Source organism: Macrobrachium rosenbergii, chromosome 20 (genome assembly GCF_040412425.1).
Source record: "Macrobrachium rosenbergii isolate ZJJX-2024 chromosome 20, ASM4041242v1, whole genome shotgun sequence".
Taxonomy (NCBI): domain Eukaryota; kingdom Metazoa; phylum Arthropoda; class Malacostraca; order Decapoda; family Palaemonidae; genus Macrobrachium; species Macrobrachium rosenbergii.
Window position 1 is genome coordinate 3,638,552 of NC_089760.1, and position 21,449 is coordinate 3,660,000.

The 21,449-nt window shown below is 38.7% G+C and overlaps 1 protein-coding gene across 4 annotated transcripts in view; it reads left to right on the forward strand.

Annotated features, from left to right (window-relative positions):
• Nucleotides 1–21,449, forward strand: part of LOC136848993 (protein-L-histidine N-pros-methyltransferase-like) — a 323,363-nt gene that overhangs the window by 282,926 nt on the left and 18,988 nt on the right. For all 4 annotated transcript variants that reach the window (XM_067121814.1, XM_067121811.1, XM_067121813.1 and 1 more), the window contains exon 2: nucleotides 157–533. In XM_067121814.1, coding sequence (XP_066977915.1) covers nucleotides 469–533 — 65 coding nt within the window. In that variant the 5' untranslated portion in view covers nucleotides 157–468. The remainder of the gene's footprint in view (nucleotides 1–156; nucleotides 534–21,449) is intronic.

A 21,449-nucleotide genomic window follows, 5' to 3' on the forward strand; every position in this document is an offset into this window, starting at 1 on the left:
AACTATATTTCAAAAGAAATTAAATAAGACTGAAGCACTTCACGCTCGTTGTGTTCACACACACACACTAACTATTTTTTGTTGCTGTTGAGGTCAATCATTCTATTTATTTGTATAAAAAGAACTCGTCCTCAAATAACCTTTCTTCTTTTGCAGACTCTTAAATCGTGGACGGATGTTTGTTTGGTCCCAGGATCAAGCAAAACAATTACTCGGTGCTGAAGAGGACGAGGAATCTGGCGCAGGCGCAAGATCGAAGAATGAGAAAACACATGACGACTGGATGGAGGGAAGGACGCAGGGACTTACTACCTGGAAAATGAAGTACCCTTTGAAGAGGGCAAGCCACTTGACCCCGACGAAAGAGAGAGGATAAGCTCCCAGGCTCCATCGTACTGGTTGGGGGAGAGGCTCCTCGATTTAGGAGCTGGAGATGGTCACGTGACTCAGGTGCTGGCCAGCGGTGCCATGTACGTGGATGTGACGGAAGCCTCGCCTGTAATGAGGAGACGTCTTCGAGACCTTGGCTACAGGTAGGTTTCGAGTCTGTCCTTTTCAGTTCTTTGTTCATTTCCACTGAGGAATCCATATTTTCTGTATCTGTTAACAAGGATCTTCCTTCAAGAGGGGAATCCATATTTTCTGTATATAAGTATCTGTTAAAAAGGATTTTCATTCTCCGATTTTCTTAAGATGTCTTTCGTCTACCTTGAGCACTTTTCTTTGATAGCTTTAGCGCGTTCGTTTTTGCCTCTTGCCCCCATGTTGGGTTCTCTGTTTATGATTCATTTCGTGCACATTGAAATCCCCGCATTGCACAAAACGAAAACTGACTGTAAATCTTTTTCCGTGGAAACCGTTGCATTGAGTACTTATTGACCTCTGTGACATTACCGTGTGCGTGGTAATCCCGGTAGCGTTCAGTTTTAAAAGTAGGCTACTTTTATCAGGAAGTTAGGAAGTTTTCAGTTTTATATTTTATCTTGTAAAAAGAACCATTTTAGGGTAAAAATGATAAACTTCAGTCGTTTTTATACATTTGTTACTGCTGTCTAGATAGAATTTTGAATAGAATAGTTTAGCATTATTTATTGTTATATACTTACCTCTTTTGGCTGCCTATTATATGCATAAAGTCAAGAAGAGTAATTGTTTGGGCACTGCCAGAGCTGATCAAAAGATGGTTAATAATAATAATAATAATAATAATAATAATAATAATAATAATAATAATAATTTAGTAATAATAATAATAATTTAGTTGATTAAAATGATATACAGACTGTTCAGATTGAGTATTATGATGGTGATACCATTGACAGAAAAATAAGAATATCCTCGATTCCAGCAAAGGCTGCTGGGATTCTCATTACGTTTTTTAAGAACACGTACTGTAATGACCCACTCGTGCCTACTGGTAGCATTGTGAATTCCGGATACCATGTAGTGACATATGTTTCGAATAATTAAATTGGTAGTTTAGTAAATGCTTATTAATTTGTATCATTCATTTTCTGCTAACTAAACTTGCACTTCTCTTCAGCATATTCCACACTCGGGTGGTAGTTATTGTGATGAAATAATACAGTTAGGGTTTGTTCAAATCAGGCTTCCATTTTTCATTGGTTTATTGATCCTTTGGTTTGAAATACCTTAGTACATCTGTGTTCGTATGTATGTATGTATATTTTAATTAACGATAACGACTCTTGAGAAACGTATTGCTATAAATATGTCATGGTTAAATACTACGAAGGTCGACTTCACAAATGACCATATAATGATTTCTCTATACCTCCTCCTTTTTCGAACAGTTTGAGGAGGGACGACTGAGGGTGTTCCTTAAATTCTGTATACCTCTGTTAACTTGAGTTGTGAGTTGGGTACTTAGTTGTCAGTCGATCGATGTTATTAGCAGCTAGAAAGAGAAGGCGACGAAAAAAATACTAGTGTGTTCTATGTTTCCTCAAAATATATACCATCAAAACGGGATGGAATGGAATAGGTAAGCTTCACCCGTCGTGGGTGAAATCATTCATAAGAATCTCTCTCTCTCTCTCTCTCTCTCTCTCTCTCTCTCTCTCTCTCTCTCTCTCTCTCTCTCTCTCTCTCTCTCACATGTGTTTGTGGAAGACGCTGTCTCTCACGTGTTTCCGTTTATCTTAGTATTATTAACAATTTATCTTGCCGTATAGATTCTGCGACCTTTAAATTTTTCCTATGCCTTCATTTGTAAGGATTCCCTGGCACAGTCTGATTGCACGATTTCAGTTGCTTTCATTGCCCATAATTTAAAGTTGTTGATACTTTGGCCAGGTCAAGGATATTATTATTATTTGAATGCCCATGCATATTTATTTGGAATAAGCAAAAATGCCACAATCGTGGAGACAAAACGTACCGTGAATAGAGACCATAATCGTAAAATGACCCGAGCGATTACGATGAAGCTGAATGCATATAATTAACAGTAATAAAGGCACAGAAACAGAAATTATCTTGCTCTACTAATAAATTGGGAAGCCTCAGTACCCTGGAACCAACTTCTGTTGTTGCTCTGACGAAAGAGAGTGCGAAGCACCTGCGACTTATTCCTGATGTTCAAAGTTCTCGAAAGGTAAAACCAAGAGGACGCACAAACGCGAGCACATTCGACACCGATGATATATCAAAATGGAAGGGGATAGGTGCCGGTTAGAGAGGATTTAAGATAGGTGGCTGGGATAGGAAGGAAGGAAAGGATAGGTTGGGTATGTGGCAGGTTTTTCCGAGGGATGAATTGAGGTGGGGGGAGTTTTATGGAGTGAGTTGGGGATGAGAGTGAGGGGGGGAAGGAAGGGAGTTGCGATACACTTTAAGGGCACATTAGAAGCTTTTGATGGAGTTAAAGTGTTGCGGTTGGGTTTCACGATAGGATTTACGAGTTTCCGGTGGAGTTAAAGGCCGCTTAAGCCGCCTCAGGTGAGTTGAAGATGCGGTTACGAGGTCCTAAAGGATTTAGAGATGCGCTTAAGAGAAAGCGGCTTAGTTTTTGTTTTGGAGGAACTCAATGATTCTGCTGTCTTCTTGCGCCTCTTTCCCTCGTTTTGCGGGCTGGGTTTTCTTTCCTTCTGATTTATCGTTTCTCTCGTATTAATACATATGTATTATTGTGCTTGTGCCTGAAAAAGTATATCTTGAACACAGAAGAATGCGAAACATACGATTTAATTTCCGTGAATGGCTTTTTAAACGGGACAAAGAGTCTTAACTGATCGAACGCTTGAAGTGTCGTGACATGTGCTTCGCACTCCAGAACCTCGCAGGGGGATGGAGAACGTAACAGCAACTGGACCTGAATCGTAAACTCAAAGGTAGCTTTTTCTATTCTGTTTCTGTTACGATACCTACTTATTTAATGATTACTCCAGTCTTCCTAGGTTATTGTGATTGCGAGAGATGCTCGTCTTAATATATTTTCCTTTAATACTCTGCATTAGCTGTAAGCGTAAGACTCAACCAGTCTGATCAGCCGTTCGTTATTTTTCCTTCTTTCTCGTCTGCTTATTTGGGAGTGTTTAAGAAAGTTTTTTGTTTCAGTATCGCCGGTGGAACACTTTCTCCTTTATGTTCTTTTCATTGAATAACCGAACCAGACCAGGTCTGTTTAGTCTATGTTTTCTCATCGAAATACGAAAACAAATGTAATCGTCAGCTTTTCAGTATATCAGATTGATTTCCTAAGGTAAACTGCATTTTAGATATGTACATTATAAACAAATGTAATGTCAGGCTTAGAGGTTATAGAAGTTATCCTTTAATAATGAATTCCAATGTTAATAATAAATGAATGTAACGGATTCACTTGTTAACAAATAGCAGTCATATGGTGGGGGTTAACGGAAATGGGAAAATTTGATTACTACTGTTTACACTCCAGGGAGATTTGTCACAGGTAAAGAACATGATAAAATTTGGCGTCTTCTATAGTTAGCATTACTTTTTGTTCAGACATAACCATATGAGTAGTGCTGCTCTGTTCCCCCTTTGAGATGAAATGCTCATATCTTTGGAAAAACTCTGAATAACTGAACGTGGGACTGTTTTGAAGTTTTGAAGAACCGGGAACGGGAATGTTAATCGAAGAACAAATTGATTCACTTTTATAAGGAGATTGGCCTAGTTAATGATAATCTGCGCGTTAGATAAAAAATTAATTAGCATAATATTTTTCTGTGGTCCAGGAATTTCTATTTAGACTTTTGTTGAACACTGAAGAATAAAACTCTAATGTGATATTTATCTTTGGTTTAGCATGTTTTTTCTGAAGTATTTTTTTTTATTTTTAGATTTTTCAAACCCGCAGGATCGCTTAGCATGCGTAAGTGTAGGTCATAACAAAGTAAAATTCTTATATTTTTTGGTGGCTATTGTAAATTTGGTCTGTTAGCTTTAAGAGAAATCTTATCACACTTTTATTCTGTTTGCTTAACTTTGTACCAGGTAACTACAGATTAATGTTTTTTTTTATTGAGAAAGATGATTTAAATTAAATGTACTTACCAAGAATTTGTCCATTTTATTAGTTGAACTGAATAGGAATATGTGTAAGACAGTATTACCAGAGCCTGTAATAAAATTTGATTATAAAACCTCACAGACAATATGGAAGTGACCATGAAGTCCTTTATACAGACTTTGCCCTTAAGATGGGAGTATCTCTCCTCAAAGATCTTTATAGCCTAACACTGAATATTCTTTGTGATTTTCTTATTTAATCATGATTTAAACTAGGATATTCGCCCTTTCAAGTACAGAGAAGCAAATTGCGCCCAATTGCTCCAGGGGTTAATTGCTGGCGAATCTAGAAATACTTCACAAGCGCGCTCTAAATGCCCTCGTTCTCTTTCAGAAGTAGCATAAAGTTAAGTATACCTTAGTTTAACCAGACCACTGAGCTGATTAACAGCTCTCCTAGGGCTGGCCCGAAGGATTAGATTTATTTTACGTGGCTAAGAACCGACTGGTTACCTAGCAACGGGACCTACAGCTTATTGTGGAATCCGAACCACGTTATAAAAATGAATTTCTATCACCAGAAACAAATTCCTCTTAATTCTTCATTGGACGGTCGGAGATTCGAACTCGCGGCCAGCAGAGTGCTAGCTGAGAACGGAACCCACGTACCCAACGAGGAACAAAATCAAGTTTTCCACGGCAGAGGCTTTTTCGCGTAGATGTGTTGAAACCGTAATTTGCCAATATGCAACAGAAGTCGTGTCATCACTGATATAATGTTGAAGCTGAGCAACTGTAGTCTGTTGATGTTGGGGGAGGAAAAAAGCCATTTTATCGAAGTAGTGAGAATCCAAACTTGGGGATATGAGCGTGAGACTTCGTCCGTCAGAAATTCATGGAATCTTTGTGTTGTGCATTTTTGTTGATGTCTGCATTTTTTCGTTTTTTTTTTTTTTGTGGAATGCGCATTATTCGCACCTCGGAAATGATTCTGTCATTGCGTAGATAGCGTGAATCACAGGGAGATAATGGTAACAAATTTGTCGGACGAATTCTTACTAGTTTTTGTTGGTGTTAATAAAGAAATAACTGAAAAGTAAGGAAGACGATTTAAGATGCGATATTATGGTCGTGTTTGAAATGAGACACGGGTTATGCTGGTGCCTAAATAAAAGGAACATCGTTGTCCTTTGCTTAGCTGCTAATTCTGATCTCGTGACGTTGTCTGAATTGGCAGTGCCTTCTTGTGTCTCAGGCTCTTGTCCCTAACAATTCTTCAATTATTTTGTGCAAAATTATAATACACTGGACTGAGTTCCCCGTGTCTGGAGTGTGGGTCTTGTGTTTGAGTGCGTCTTGTTTCCTTTACTTCCCCGGTAGGTTTGAATCAAAGCCACGTGTTTAATCAGTGATCCCACGCCCACTTAATCTCTCTCTCTCTCTCTCTCTCTCTCTCTCTCTCTCTCTCTCTCTCTCTCTCTCTCGGGTGTCCTCGTAACACCCGTCTGGCCGCTTCTTCCCATTTTTTCTCTGTGGCAATCGGCAATCCTTGGATTACTTGGCTCACTGCCGTTCATTCTATTGCCAATCTCTTCTCTGGAATTTTCCTCCTCCTTATAGTTTTCCTCACTATTTATTTCTTTCTTTAAGAAGCAGGTCTATAGCCTCTTATATGAATCCCTTGTTCATACCTTCAATCTTAGTGGTAATTAGATTTTTCCCGTATCCGTTACCGTAGCATGCTTTCGTGTTAGCGGTATATTTGTAATTTCTTTATACATTATTATACCATGTATTTTGGGTATGCCTTTTCCTTCTTCCTAACACACGTGTTAAGGAATGTTTCCCTTATTAGATAGCTTTTCTTGTGTTTTTCCCAGACATAACTTTGTCTTGAGTTCTGATTTTTGTACTTTTAGTATAACTCGCCCTCCTTAACTTCGCCGATGAACAAATGGCTACATATTATATTTCGAGGTACATAACACTCGCACGTCTGCAACTTCAGTAAAATCCACTCACATTCAGTTTTTATGATTGTCTATCCACGAACTGACTTTGATGCTTTTTGGCCCCCTTACTCTCGTATTTCCAGCGTAGTGACGCTAACTTCTACCTTTTAAATAGAACACTTGTGTAGACCCAATCAGCAGAGCTGGGTGAATAGTGACTAAAGAGACGGGAAGGTGTACACATCACCCACCTTCAATTTTTCTTTTCTTGATCTGTCGTATCTTTCACCTCACCGAGGAGAGAGAGAGAGAGAGAGAGAGAGAGAGAGAGAGAGAGAGAGAGAGAGAGAGAGAGATTGATGGATGGATGAGCACTTGCACTCCAGTGCTTAGGATGCTCGCCTTTCCAATGGGAGATCACGAGTTCCATCCTCGGGCGAGTCGGAATACCGTAGGCACTTACCGTTAGGTCGATTTCCCCTATTGACCAAAGCTGGAATTTAATTATGTACTTGCTAGTTCTTCGACTGTGGTGAATCGTAATAAGTGGAGGACATGGTACTAGCAATGTCATCCCAAGGTTGTGATGAAAACACGTGCTCATTACATACACACACACACACACATATATATATATATATATATATATATATATATATATATATATATATATATATATATATATATATATATATATATATATCCCCTGAAAAATTCGAACTAAATAGCACGGGTGCATAAACAGACATTGCGTGTGTGAGATAAGTAAGAAGAGATGACTACGCTGGTGATATTTTTTAACAAAGGAATGATCCTGAAAGTGGGCCAGAATGGCGGATAGCATTCTTCCCGTTCCCTTTGTAAATGTTCCCAGCCATTTGTTGAATTCTCATAATGCGTCCCACCCCAACATGTACATTGTAAACACCTTCCGTTATGCATGAGTCTTCTGAAGATATCTAGACACTATAGATGATGATTCCCTTGTACATTTTACTTGATGTATTTTGCATGTAAACGTAGGTGTACCTGTTATTGTACCTCTCTCTCTCTCTCTCTCTCTCATACACACACATATATATATATATATATATATATATATATATATATATATATATATATATATATATATATATATATATATATATATATATATATATATATATATGTTTCCAAACACACACACATATATAATATATAAATATGTATTTATATGTACATATATATAAGGTATATATATGTGTATCCGAACACATACACACACACATACATAAACATATATATATATATATATATATATATGTGTGTGTGTGTGTGTGTGTGTGTTTGTTTGGATACATTTATATATATAAATGTGTTTGCGCGCGCGCGCGCCTTTTATCAAGGCGATGGATACAGCATTTTGTGGTACACATGCTTTCCGAGTGATTGCCAAAAACAAAACTTGATGTGAAAGCGGACTTAGTAAATTTTTTTACGAAATTTTCCTTGGGTTTTATTTCTGTCTCTTCTCTGCCTCTCTTGCCCAGTGAACGCAGTCGTCATTTGTATCATGTTAAGCCGATATTCTTTTCTTTTCTTCTGACGAAGTTCAGTGTCGATTTCCATGGTCTCTTCTATTTTTAAGTCCTTTCATCTGTTTTATGAGGCTGCGAATTAAGCGTGAAAATCAACAATTGACTTCGTAACCAGTTTTTGTTTCGTGTCGTTATTGGTGGGGAAGTTCCCAGGAAATTCTACATGACTTATTCCTCCAAGTGCACCACATTTGTAAGTAGGACATGAGAAAGTGGTGTCGTATGCCTGGGATATCATCATTATCGTGATGAGGGATACAGAGAGAGAGAGAGAGAGAGAGAGAGAGAAAGGGTAGGGGGTCGGGGAAGGGAACGTCCGAAGAGGCGTTCTCTACAGTAGATATCGCCTGACCAATCAGAGGCATCGACACGTCTTGAGTTGGCGCTTGCCCGCCTCTCGTCCGCTCATTAGTGGGATATCTGACGCCTGGAAATCTAATTGGCCAACTAATGAAGGCATTTCCTCTCACACTCTCGCTCTCTGCTGATGCGTGATTCGACTCCCTCGCTCTCTTATCTCTCTCTCTCTCTCTCTCCAACGCCGTTCTCTCGCTCGTTTTACTTGATCGTTCTTCTCTTTTTTTTCCGCTTCTCTTCGGATGAATACGGCGACGATCGTTCGTCACGAATCGGAGGCGAAAAGAGAACCAGCATCTTTTCTCGCATTGTCGACGTAAAGAGAAATTCTAAGGTTGAGGAGGTGTGTGGCAACTTCTTGATTGCTGCTGCTGTTGCGACAATGACCAATGGCGAAGGAGTGAGATGGGTGGAGACAATAACGTTGGCGTAAAGAAAAGAAAAATAGAGGGGAAAGTTAATGACTCTTGTGGCACGTCGAATTACGTGTGGGGAGTTAACGTATAGGCTTTGGAATTAAATGGCATGGAATCCCTAGAAAGTAAGGATAATTATGTGGTTATTAAACGAAAGTAATTCATATCCTCGGTACGATAACTCAGATTCCATCTTTATATTTGCTAGCAAGAGAAAAGTGATGACTAATGCGGCTTGTGGAACTGCGCACGGTAGTAGGCCTACCTTGCTAGACCAAATACCGATAATGGCATAGTCATATGTTCTCTTTTAAGAATATGTACGTCAGTTTTGGACTTTTTATTATTTTTTTAATGCAGATCACATTTTCATGCGAGTTAACATACATTAATAAGCAGAGCATAGCGTTTTATGTACAACTTTGAATGCCTTCAGCAAAACATTCGTAGGCACTGATAAGCATATTTAAAAAAAACTAACTTGGTTTTGTTAATACTTCCTTCGTTTGTTCAATAGCATTCCTATCGACTGGAATGTATGTCACCTGGTTAGATTGACAGTTCCATTCTGTTAACAATCCATTTTTAATATTTTCATGACCATAGGCTATATTTTGTAGCATTTCATTTGATGACCACTACATTCGTAACATCTTTAATTCCCGTTCGTCTTTCATACTCAGAAATATTCAACTCATGCCATGTCCATTAAAAACATACATTTTTTATTAGTTTTAAATGTGTATAAAATAGTTTCCGTTATATAAAAAAAAAATCTGAGAAAAACTTAAAACTGGTGAGCAGTAGAAATGACAATGAATTTCCATTATAAAAACAGAGGGTAAACAGCCAATCATGGTCATGACAAGGTCCGAGGTGCGTTGATTTGACAACTGGAGTTCAGTTACTTAGAAAACCCTTGACGAATCTCGGCAGGATGTAGCTGCCTTCCTATTCACGTTAAGCGTTTCAAGTTCTGTAACTGAATCTACAGATATTTTCTTCCTCCTTTTTTTTTTTTTTTGGGGCGTTGCTTCAAGGGCCTTTCTTAGATGTTATTGTAATGCTCAAGAAGTTCAGTATCTACATCTTTTCGACCTGTCATGGAGTCCGAAAGGACTATGAGCACTTTCTCTCCAAAACGTTTGCATGGCACCTCTCAGCAAGCTGTCATTACATCTGTCAAGGAGGTTATATTTTCATTTCTATTAGTCTGTATGTCAGTCAGTCTGTAGAAATGTGTCAAAACTAATTAACATGTTTTTATATTTTTTTAAAAGATTCACAAAGTTCTAATGAGTAATGGAGTAGAACTGGTTGCTTATAGGTCTGAACTAGGTACATTTCGCATAATATTTTGGTAACTAATAAATTTTTGTGGTGGAAGCTTGCAATTTCAGATTGCCTTTTCAAATTTTCATTTTTGGTAATATAATCTTTCACCCCCTCTCCTGTAACTCCTCTGTGGACCTGTGCATTTCTTTTACAGCCCATAAGTCCCATTGATCTTCTTTAGATTAGGGAGCGACTTGGTCGGTCATCATAGAAGTCCATTGATACGATAATTTATGTATTTTTTTACGTGGTCTTTTTCAGTTAACCTATGCATTCAAAATAATAAATGAAGAAATAAGTTATTAAAGACTTTTTAAGAAATGAATTTTGAAATCTTTGCTTATAGCACAGGATTCCATGATGCAAATGTCTCTCTGAAGTTTTTGTTTAAATGATTCCGTCCCATTTTCTCTCATAACATAATGTACCCTTTTACCGTGATTCCCTATTTAGCACGTGATCTTGTCATTGTCACAACTGACAGTAAAGCGAAGGGTAGCGAATGAAGTTTGTATGGCTTCTTCAGGCCATCCTTTTTACACCTGGCATAAGACTTATTGTAGCCTCCTACCTGCCATTTGCGATGCAAACACAGCTTTCATCAAATAGGATAGGTCAGTTTTGCAGTAAGCTGTAATTCTTAAGCGTCACCACCCAAAGCATGGCATCCACAGAAGGAATGAGGACCCCTGAGATACATTTATGAATCTCTTGGGAATGGAATTCCTAAGGAAGTTTGCTTTTATTTCGCCCAGTTCTTGCTAAATTATGGAGATGAACCTGGTAATTTCACAAATCTGTGATCTGAAAGATGTTCGGTGGGATGTTATCCATCTGTTGTACAATATTTTGGGCAAAACAAAAATATGATGTTTATTACCTGCACTAAAAGTTTTTGCAGTTTTGTTGAGATTGGGGAAATGTTTGTTAGCGGTGGTATTTCAAGAAAGCCAGAAACCAAAGTGTACCATGACTGGCAAGGATGAAAAGTAACGAGATACATAGAGAGGGAGTGCTTAGTCTCGACAGTATAATTGTCACTGACATGTGAAAGTATTGATTTTAAGTGCTTTATGGCCCAGACTTGAAAACGAGGGATAACTGGAAAACTGCTGATGGCTGTACTTATTCGTAGTAATCGTGAGGGAGAAAATCTTGTTAATATTTGGCTGTGTAAATGCAATATTATGTGCATGTGATAGCATTGCATCGGGGATGGTACACGAGAGAGGGAGAAAGATCGTAATTGGTGTATTTAGTAAGCCACTGTTGATTAAAAATTAAGTTGCCTAAGTCGGAATGTTTTCTGATGGGGTTGTTAGGAAGTCATAGAACAATCAGAAGACCCCAAAAGTAAGATATAACAATTAATTGTTCGTTTAAGCTTCAATGTGAAGAATTTAAGTTAGGCTTTTAAGTATACACATTAAGGCAAAAGGGGTAAGCTGTTGAAAGGAATTACCAACGAAAATATAAGAAGTTGGATTTATGTACATTAATAGAAGATGGTATGTATAGAACATGTTTTAGAATCAAGGCGAAAAAGGAAATGAGAAGAGAATTTTGAGAAAGAAGGACCCAGATGTTCAGGAAATAAGGGATTCAATCTATTTGACCACCATGCCTCACTATAAGTTTGTGAAAAGTCTGTAAAATTGTGGATGTTTCATTAAAGTTGTATATTTAGCTTTTAGTGATTCCGGTTTAATAGATTCCCTTTTATGAATGTAAAAAAGTCTTTTATTAATAAAAGTATATATTGTATATGAATGCGTACGTTTATAATGTACTGCACATAATGGGATCCTGTGTGTATTTTTGTGTCATCATCATTCAGGCACAAAATCAATGTTCGATTTGCATATCTATATACTTTACATTGAATTTAGATGAAGCCGTGGTTATGTCATGTAAAAAAAGAGCACATCTCCACAGATTGGGAACGCAACATTAAAATCCTACAAAATCACTATCCCCAAGTATATAAATGGGTCGGCTCATCACAAAAGGGAAATTAGGTTTGCGTCGCCCTTTCCCCCAAATTGTAATGCCAAAGACTCAAATTGTGTTTCCAATAAAATAAATTGTGTTCCCGAAATCAGAGATGAAATTAAGTTATGATGTTTCCCAATGTCGTTATGATTGTTATTACTTTAGTGTATAAAAAAAATCTTGTCCTCTTAAAGGAGGAAACAGGGGAATTTTGACATATGTTACTTCTCTTCTCGTATATTATTTTTGGTTACTGACGATACTCCCCCACCTTCAAACTTCTTAAACTGCTTAACAACTTTCTTTTCACGAAAGCGCTCATTAAAAATGAAGGCACGTGCTTTTACTTGGCAGAGAGATTTTACTGCTTAACTAAAGTTTTAATGTTTTCCCCTAAAGACACTATATACAGTCCTCACTGTCTTACATAGGTCATTTCTCCTATAGTATTTTCTAACATCTCCGAGTCATAGTGAATGCATCATTTTAGGGCGTGTGTTGAAAGGGATCTAAGTCCTATTACAGAGCACAATCATATAGTCTGACTGTAGGTCGGATTTAGCAGTCCTGATAATGCATGTTGCATACGTGCAATCTTCGAGTGAGATTGCAAAAAATTCTGGAGTGATTTCGTGGAAATGCTGCAATAAGCAACTGCGCAGGGAGGAGGAGCGAGGCAGGAAAAGCAGCCGGAAGAACCTCTTCCACGTAAATTTAATTTTCGAGTGGCCACCGCGGAATACATTTAGAATATGAATAATAAAAAGGGGGCCACAAAAATCCACCGTTTGAATTTAATCTACAAATGTATTTCCCTTCGTAGGTAGTGGGCGTCGGCTTCAATTTCTTAATCCCAGTTCCATACAGAACTAATTCTCCGAGAGAGGCCTTTTACGTGATCGAGTAAGAGAGGCTTAAAGATTACGTGGACAGGCTATTGAGGTTTACGGGTAAATACTATTACAAAAATGGAACCTCTGTCTTTAGTTGTTCATCCGGCTGATAACGAGAATCCTTGTTCATGGATATTCTATTTACCTCATTCGTTGATTGTTCTGATATGAATTGCCGGGGAGTAAAGGCGAACGTTTTCAAGAACGAGCCAAACGTTATAGCTTTTTTTCCTCGCAGTGCAGTGTAGCGTACGTCAATTATCGTTAAAGCAAGTCGAATTGACCAAGATGTATATGATTTCCACCGAGGCCTCGACATCGAGGCCTTCGATATGTCAGCTTAATTTCATAGTCCCTTGAAGTAATGCCTCGCAAGGTTCTTAGACGGAGACTTAGTTTACCGCTTGATGTGAACAGTTAAACATCTTTTTTATGTAATAAAACGATCATTTATAGCGTGATGTATTTCATGGCGTTTTCCTTATTCTTTTTCTGGAATATTAAAGCAAAATAACCTGATAAAGAAGGATACATAAGAGTTAGTATGGATCCTAGTAATAATGATTACAAAACAATTATGTTCACCCTTCGGACCGGAGAATATACTTTACACGTAATAAGAGGGCTTGTGATTCTGGGTGATTAATTTGTTTTATCTTGGCAGCGATAAACTGTTTGAAACAGCGGATAAGATTAATTAGTAAATTTCCATGCAATTTTACTTAAAAAAAGAATGATATGCTGTTTGCCACATAGTTAACGCATAGTCCATGTTCTGTTTTTCTCTCGATCAGTGCACAAGTTACAAGATAGTACATTATATCTCAGCCTCTGATTGTGTAGATTCATGTGTACGATTAGGTACCTCATGCTTTTCCCCAATTTTTCTCATTTCGTATACAATAATTTGTGCTTATTCGGATGGAATTCATTATTTCGGTGTGTCTCTTTTTTTTTTTTTTTTTTTTTTTTAAATATCATTGTAAAGGACTAATCTCTTAATTTATGTTTCAAGATTTTCAGTACTCGTATTTATATGCCCAGTTTAAGTCGGTCTATCTTATTTTACAGTATGTACAAAAGTAAATTTGCGAACATTTTTATATGGTTTTATACATGACCACGGTAGCAGTTTATTTTCCGTTTTGATGTGCATCTATAGATTGTTTCTCAGAGATGCACTTTATTGACGAGAAGCGGTGCTTATATCATTCAGCACTGAGTGGATTACACATGATAAAGCAGTGAAGATGACATCTTACACAGGAATGACTCTATAATCTTAGCTCGCTTTTCTGAGTGAAATTTTGTAGCCCGCTACCCCCTGGCAACATGTCATTTTTTGTTTTACATGTGACTTGATGAATTACATTGACCATTATGACGTTATTATGACGTTAATTCCATACACGAATGCCTAGTTGACGAACAGGGAAGAAAATATTATTGAAATCTACAGGTACTGCTATGTTGAAACATTGGATAAACTGTACTTCAAGTAGAATAAATCGGAGTGCCCTACAGTACATTCCGATTTTGAATTGCTCAAAGTTTGACAAATTTCAGAAGCAGCCATCATAACAATATAATTTCACGTTGTGCTTTATACATGTTTTCGCTTTTAGAGCTTGCATCATTTCATTGACAATAAATGAGCAATTCTTTTGGCGTGACAAACACGTTACTCTTGAAGAAAGGCCCAGCAACAGTGAGGGTTCTAGAATCAGACCATTACTGAGAGGTAAGACATCTATTAAAATAAAAAACCTCATAGTTTTGTACATTGAAACTCTAAAGTGTAATCAATTCTTCCAAATTCGAATCTGTTACAATGAGATTAAGGTTACTAATTTGAATACTGTACATTGCAGATTATATCGTAAGTGAAGACATTTAATGGGGAGTTTACCGCACGCTCATTCGGATGGACAGTGAAAGAGAGAAGGGGTTTGTTGTGGGGGGGGGGAGAGATAGCTCACATACCTAACTGCATCCAAGAGAGAGCCGGAGGTAAAATGATGCGAAATAAGAGAGCGAGATCAGAGCTAAGGAAGAGTGAGGAAGGGCAGTCAGTGAGGCGATGTCAAAGACGGTCCTCTATCCTCTTTGATGTTAAATTAGATGTCATAAAGACGCCGGCCCGGTGTCCAGCTACGTCCACTGATGTCTACTGAACCCTCATTCTGGAATCCCCTCACTTCCCCTCGTCGCCCTCCCAACTCTTTTTGCCTCAACTCACCGTATCAGCCGTATCTTTCCCGTCCACTTGTACCGAAGCAGGTCGCTTTACATAGTAACATCAGTTGGCTGATCGATAAAACCAGTTATTTCCCGGTGGTCCGAATTGTTAGAAATTAGACTCGGTCGTGGCTACCTGGTATAATGCAGGTGTCATCATCACAGGCGAGGAAACCCGGCTAGCTTTTTATGCTCTTAATACTACATTCGTTTAGACTGTGTAGCCTCCTTCATTACGGTTATCATCGTTGGTATCATCTTTATTATTATTATTATTATTATTATTATTATTATTATTACTATTGTTTCCAAAACGAACTGAAAGAGTACGGAGGAAATTCGTATGCAAGTCTTGTTAAGAACCGGAAACTTTGAATGTGGTAAAATATTTCTGATTTGGAAACTTCGCCCTTGCTTGATATATGAATTCATAGACAATCAGGCAAGGTTTACTTGCCAATCTGTGGAATGCATAATTCCAAGTTCTTAATAATAATACAGAATTGTATGATGTACGAATTTTTCATAAACATATATACACATATACATATATATATATATATATATATATATATATATATATATATATATATATATATATATATATATATATATATATATATATATATATATATATATATATATATATATATATATATATATATATATATATATTTTTTTTTTTTTTTCTCCAGCACCTGGCCTCGTGTTTTAGGCGCTTCTGACTATAATTTTTTTGGTTCAAACTCTTGTTCTGTATTTTCCCTTACCCTGTGAGGGACCACAGTGGGAAACTAGGTTTTTAGGTAGCAGAAAAACTAGAGGCATATTAAATGCATGAGATAATTATATCCCAACCTATCCTGACGCAGTATTTTTGGCCCTTCCCTTGTGGGACTTTGCATCCCATACCCCTATTAGCCTTTGCAAAGAGAATAATTTGTGGTGTAGTCATTACAAGAATGCATCCTAACCTAACCTAAAGCCCTATGTTCCACCGTGTTAGGGAACCCTGTGACCCCCAAGAAAAAAAATTAACCTACCTTATGCATATTGCTTAACTGATTCCCTTGAAGCTGGTGTTGTGTCTTTGATAATTGAAACGGGTATGTGCACATCTTTGGATCTGTTACAAATTGAGTGAAGGCGTCTCATTCATCACCAGTACTTGGTGTTTTCAGAAAATGCACTTATCAAAAAAAAGTAGTTCCAACATAGGTGTAAGTTGTGATATTAGCGCCAATGATTTTGCATTCAATGGATGTTGCAAGTTATTGTGTGAAAACAATAAGAGCCTGTATAAAGTAATAGTAAATCAATTAAACCGATAGAAATTCTGTTATAAATTTTCAGAATTTGTTCAATTTGGAACAATAGCCAGTGATACTGAAGCAGTAAAGGTACGAAAAGTTGAACTGGCAAATAACAGATATTGAAGTTTTTGCTGGACAAAAAGGTGACAGTCATTTACACAGTCACTGGATCAGAAATTCTCCAGAGACAACAGGGGAGAGAAACCACACATGCTCAGTTTGTGCATAAGAATTTCAACGTGACCTAACAGGTGGCTAAAGAAATGTGAAAGAACAAATGTGAATTTTGACTTTTTTTTTTTAATCCTCTCAACATTAACTAGGTTCTGTACAGAAGAAATGCTGCAATCATTATGTTATGAACAATGGCACTGATGTTAATGAGAACTACGTGGAGGAGTCTGGAGACAACTGATGCATTCCCTGGACCTGACCCACTCTTAATGAGACATGCGAACAGAAATGTGGTTACAGGTGGTCGGTCAGGCATGCGACAGAGATCCAGAGAAAGGTGATGCGGCTGATATATAATCACATGATTGCGAGGGAGCTCTGTGATTGGCTGCCAAACCTGTTAGGTAAACCTGGGTTTAGCAGTGAATCTTGGAGCTTACAGGGGTCCACACTTGGCAATGGGTAGCGACTAATTTGGCCAAGGAGGAATACTAAAGGAAACAAAAATTTTCTTTTTAATATGCGCATGTGCTGATGTCCAGTTCGGCATTGCCTTGGGTCCGTTGGCGCCCATTGATTTTGCATGCCATACCCTTGTAGTCCTACATGATCTCTGATGAAACTTACTGGTAAATTCTATGCCTGTTGTCACAAGATTTCGTCTCACGTCTCCAAGAAATTACCAGTCTGGCAAGGTTGGATAAGCAGTTTTCGATAAGCTAATCAGCAAGTGAAATTTTCAAGAACATTTAGATAAGGAAACGACAATCACCTTTAGTGTCATCATCAGCCCCGCCCATTTAGGGATATATAAGCCCCCATAGGATCGCCACAGTAAGGACACAGAAAGAGGAGAAGCAGCATCTGATTTATCTTCAGGAGAGAGCCCCCTCTTCAGACATTTTGGTGTATCTAGAATTAAGAGGCAGATTACCCTTATCTAGGCATCTTCTGAAAACTTCGAAGGTTGAATCCCACAATTGCTGTCCTATCCTCTGTGTGTCCGACGGATCAGCCATCAACACCCCTGCCTCAAAGGATAATTCACAAGCTACTTGTAGCTTTGTTAGTACATAGTTCCTCATTGCATACCATTTCCCCTACTGTAATCAACTTTGCTTTCTTAGTATTGTGGTGTGTAATGTCCTTTTTGCTGTATGTTTTGTAAACAAATACACTGTATTGTTGAGTGAGTTTGCTTTTTATATGTTTACCCTCTTTCCAGCTCTTAGTACAGAACTCCTTCCATTAAGTAAAATTAGAAAGAACCTGATGATTCAAAACTGAATTTGACATTAGTGACCTGGCCAGGACTTCTAGCACCAGATTGAACAGGAGAATATAGAAAGAAACAGATGAATGAGGTGATGAAAGGGTTTATAGAATTTGGGAAACTCCTAGGCATAGAAGGAAATGCATGTCTCAAATATGTTGAGAGAAGAAAGAGGAAAGTTTAAGAGAGAAAAAGAAAGCTAATGGCAAGGGCAAAGTAAGTGATGATAGTGGCAGTGGTAAAAAGTGGCAAGCTATCTCAGTGGAAACAAAAGTGGTGATTCTAAAGAAAGTAGAAAGTGGCACAATTTTTAAGAACAAAGACAGAATAATGGAGCATGTGAGAAGTGCTGTGCCAATGCAGTCAACAGTTATAAGTAAGAGAAGGGGGAGGGTGGTAGAAGAAATGAAAAAACTTTTGGGTATCTGGTTGGAACACCAGAGACAAAGATGTGCACCACTTAGCCTCATGCTCATTCAGGAAAAAGCTAAAAGCCTTTTGGTTGACTTGAAGGCTAAGGCTGGTGAAAGCACTGAAGATGAAACATTTGCTGCATATCATGGATGGTTTCATTGTTTCAAAAAACACGCTAACTTGCACCACGTGTCCGTTAGCGGTGAGTCAGTGAACGCCAGCAAAGCAGCAGCCAAAAAACTTTCCGAGATTCTCAAGGAAATCATTGATAAGGAAGGTTGTACCCATCAGCAAATTTTCAATATTGATGAGAGAGGCCTTTTTTTGGAAAAAAAATGCCAGAAAAAACGTACATCAGCCATGAAGAGAAGAAAATGCTAGGATTTAAGGTGGCGAGGGATAGGCTAACTTTATTGCTGGATGGTAGCGCATTGGGAGTCATGAAGCTAAAACTGCTCTTAGTTTACCATGCTGCGAATCCACAGGCACTCAAAAACATCACAAGAAGCTCTCTACCCATAATCTGAATACTCAATAGCAAAGCCTGGGTTACTCTTGCTGTATTTGAAGATTGGTTTTTTCATCACTTTGTTCCCGAAGTCAACCTGTACTGCCGTGATTTCAAGGTTCTCTTAATCTTGAATAATGCCCCTGGTAACCCAGCGTACTTAGACAATTTATCCAGATGTTCAAATTGTTTATTTACCCCTTAACACAACTTCACTCATTCAGCCATTGGATCAGGGCGTAATAGCAAATTTCAAGAAATATTACACTAGCCGCACTTACAGGTAAGCATTAAAGGAGGTAAATGACCCAGATGTGACCATACATGACTTCTGGAAGGGTTACAGTACAACATTTACAATTGTGTAAAGAATATTGATACTGTATGGCATGAGGTGAGTACTACAAACAGAAATGGAGCATGGAAGGCCTTATGCCCACAGTTTGTAGGGGAAGAGGACTTTGAAAAGCTCTGAGCACTAGTTCCATGGGAGAGGCATTGGTATCTTATCTGGAGATGGATCATAGGCTGAGGAGCAGTTCTGACTTCCAGTCAGGTCAGTCATACTGGTAATGTGAGTAGTCTTGAAGGAATCAGTCCTTGTGCCATGCAATTGGTGGCAGGGCTATAGGTGGTGTGGTGGATATTTGAAACCATTAAACTGGCTGGTTGTCCATATCTTGGAGATGAAAACCAGTCCTTTGTTGTATGTTACATTACTGGGAGTGCTTAACAGTTGATCCCACCTGTTAAGGAGTGCTTTGGAGCAGGAACTCACTGTTGCTTCTGCCATAGGTGTGCCTCCATCCATCATGTAGATCTCTCTGTTGTCATGAAGATGTATCTGAACCTGTTGACTGGGAGTAGGGGTTCTACTATGTCGATGTGGAGATGACTGGATCATTGTGAGAGTTGTGGAAATTTGCTGGTGCACAACTCCATGTATTAGGTCATTTTACTCTTTTGGCACTTTAGACACTGTATGGCCCATGAGCTCATGTCTTTCTTTAATCCAGTGTAGAGGAATAATTATTTGTATCACTAATTTGGCCCATTGCCCTCCTAGATGGATGGGACCAGCCTGTGCTGGTGTCACAGAGGATGGTCCATCCTGTGTTGCTGAAAAGGACGTCTCCTGACTGTAGGTTTTGTTTGCAGGTACAATATAGTCTTTTGTTTCGATGTCTCAAAGTTGGGCATTAAAGAGCTTATAATAATTCATCATTTTGAACTCCAGAATACTGATTCGGCTATCGTGGTTTTCTTGGCAGTATATGTTGTATGGTGCTCCCAGATTTAGCGAAGGCTGAAAGTTTATGGAGTTGTTGAGCATAGTACACATCTTTGTTTTTGGTTAGGGTATGGATGAATGGTTGACAAGCCATCAGAATGGTAAAAGATGTACCTTCAAGTAGGTTTCTGAAGTGTCAGTACTCATGTAAGGTAATGTCTATATCAAAGGTGTTGTATTTCCTTCTGGCTAGGATTAGTTTTCTACTGAAGAAACTTTGAGTTCTTCCACTCAATGACTGTTAAAATAACAGTGCCTGTGGTGACATTGCTTGCATTCACTGTAAAAGTGAGTCTGGCCTGGGGGTTGGGGAACACCAGAGTGGTGGCCTCTGCCAAGGTGCTTATGGTGCTTTAGAAGGCATCACAGTAGGCAAAGCCCCAGTTGTGTCTTGTTGTTCCAGCTGAGGGCACTGTAGAGGGGGCCCTGGTTTGTGTGATGTTAGGTAGGAATTGTTGGTAATAATTTACAATTCTGTGAATTCTTGTAATCCCTTTTATGGTGGCTAGAGTTGGGTATATGCTGACAGCTGATGCATTGGAGGGTAGAGGATGGATTATGACTCAGGAATTCGACAGAGGAAGCCTTAATGACACATTTATCATGGTGGACCACTAAACAGTTATTCCAAAGGATGGACATATAGCTCTGCTGTGTATTTGGTAGTATTCTCAATTTTTGGAGATGAGGATGTCATTGACACAGCAAGGTCCCTGAGAATTTTGTCCTTCAGCCTCTGGAATGTAACACCTGAGTTCCAGAGGCCAAATTTAGAATGGTTGAATGTGAATGGCCTGAACAGTGGGATGATTGCTGTCTTCAGGATGTCCTTGTGGCGGACCAGGACCTGGATGTACCCTTTCATTAGGTCAGACTTAGAGAGACCTCTTGCCCTGCAGAGGGTGATGGTAATGTTTGTCCTTTTGGGATGTGGGTAATGGTTGGGCTCTGTAGTCTATGCAGGGGTGCCAAGAGTTCTGCAGTCTCTTGACCATATGGAATGGGGAGGCTCAGGGGCTTGAGGCCTTCATGGCAAGCAGTTTCTGTACAGGCAGGCAGTTGAAGTTTTGGGGGCCCTGTCATTTTGATGTGGAGCTGAATAGCATGCTTTGCAGGAGGGGGGTGGGTGGGTGTTGTAGGTCCGTGGCCCTTTGTGAATGGAGTTCTCCAGAAGGGATGCCAGTTACAGAAGGCAGTGATGAGCAAGTCCACCAGCAAT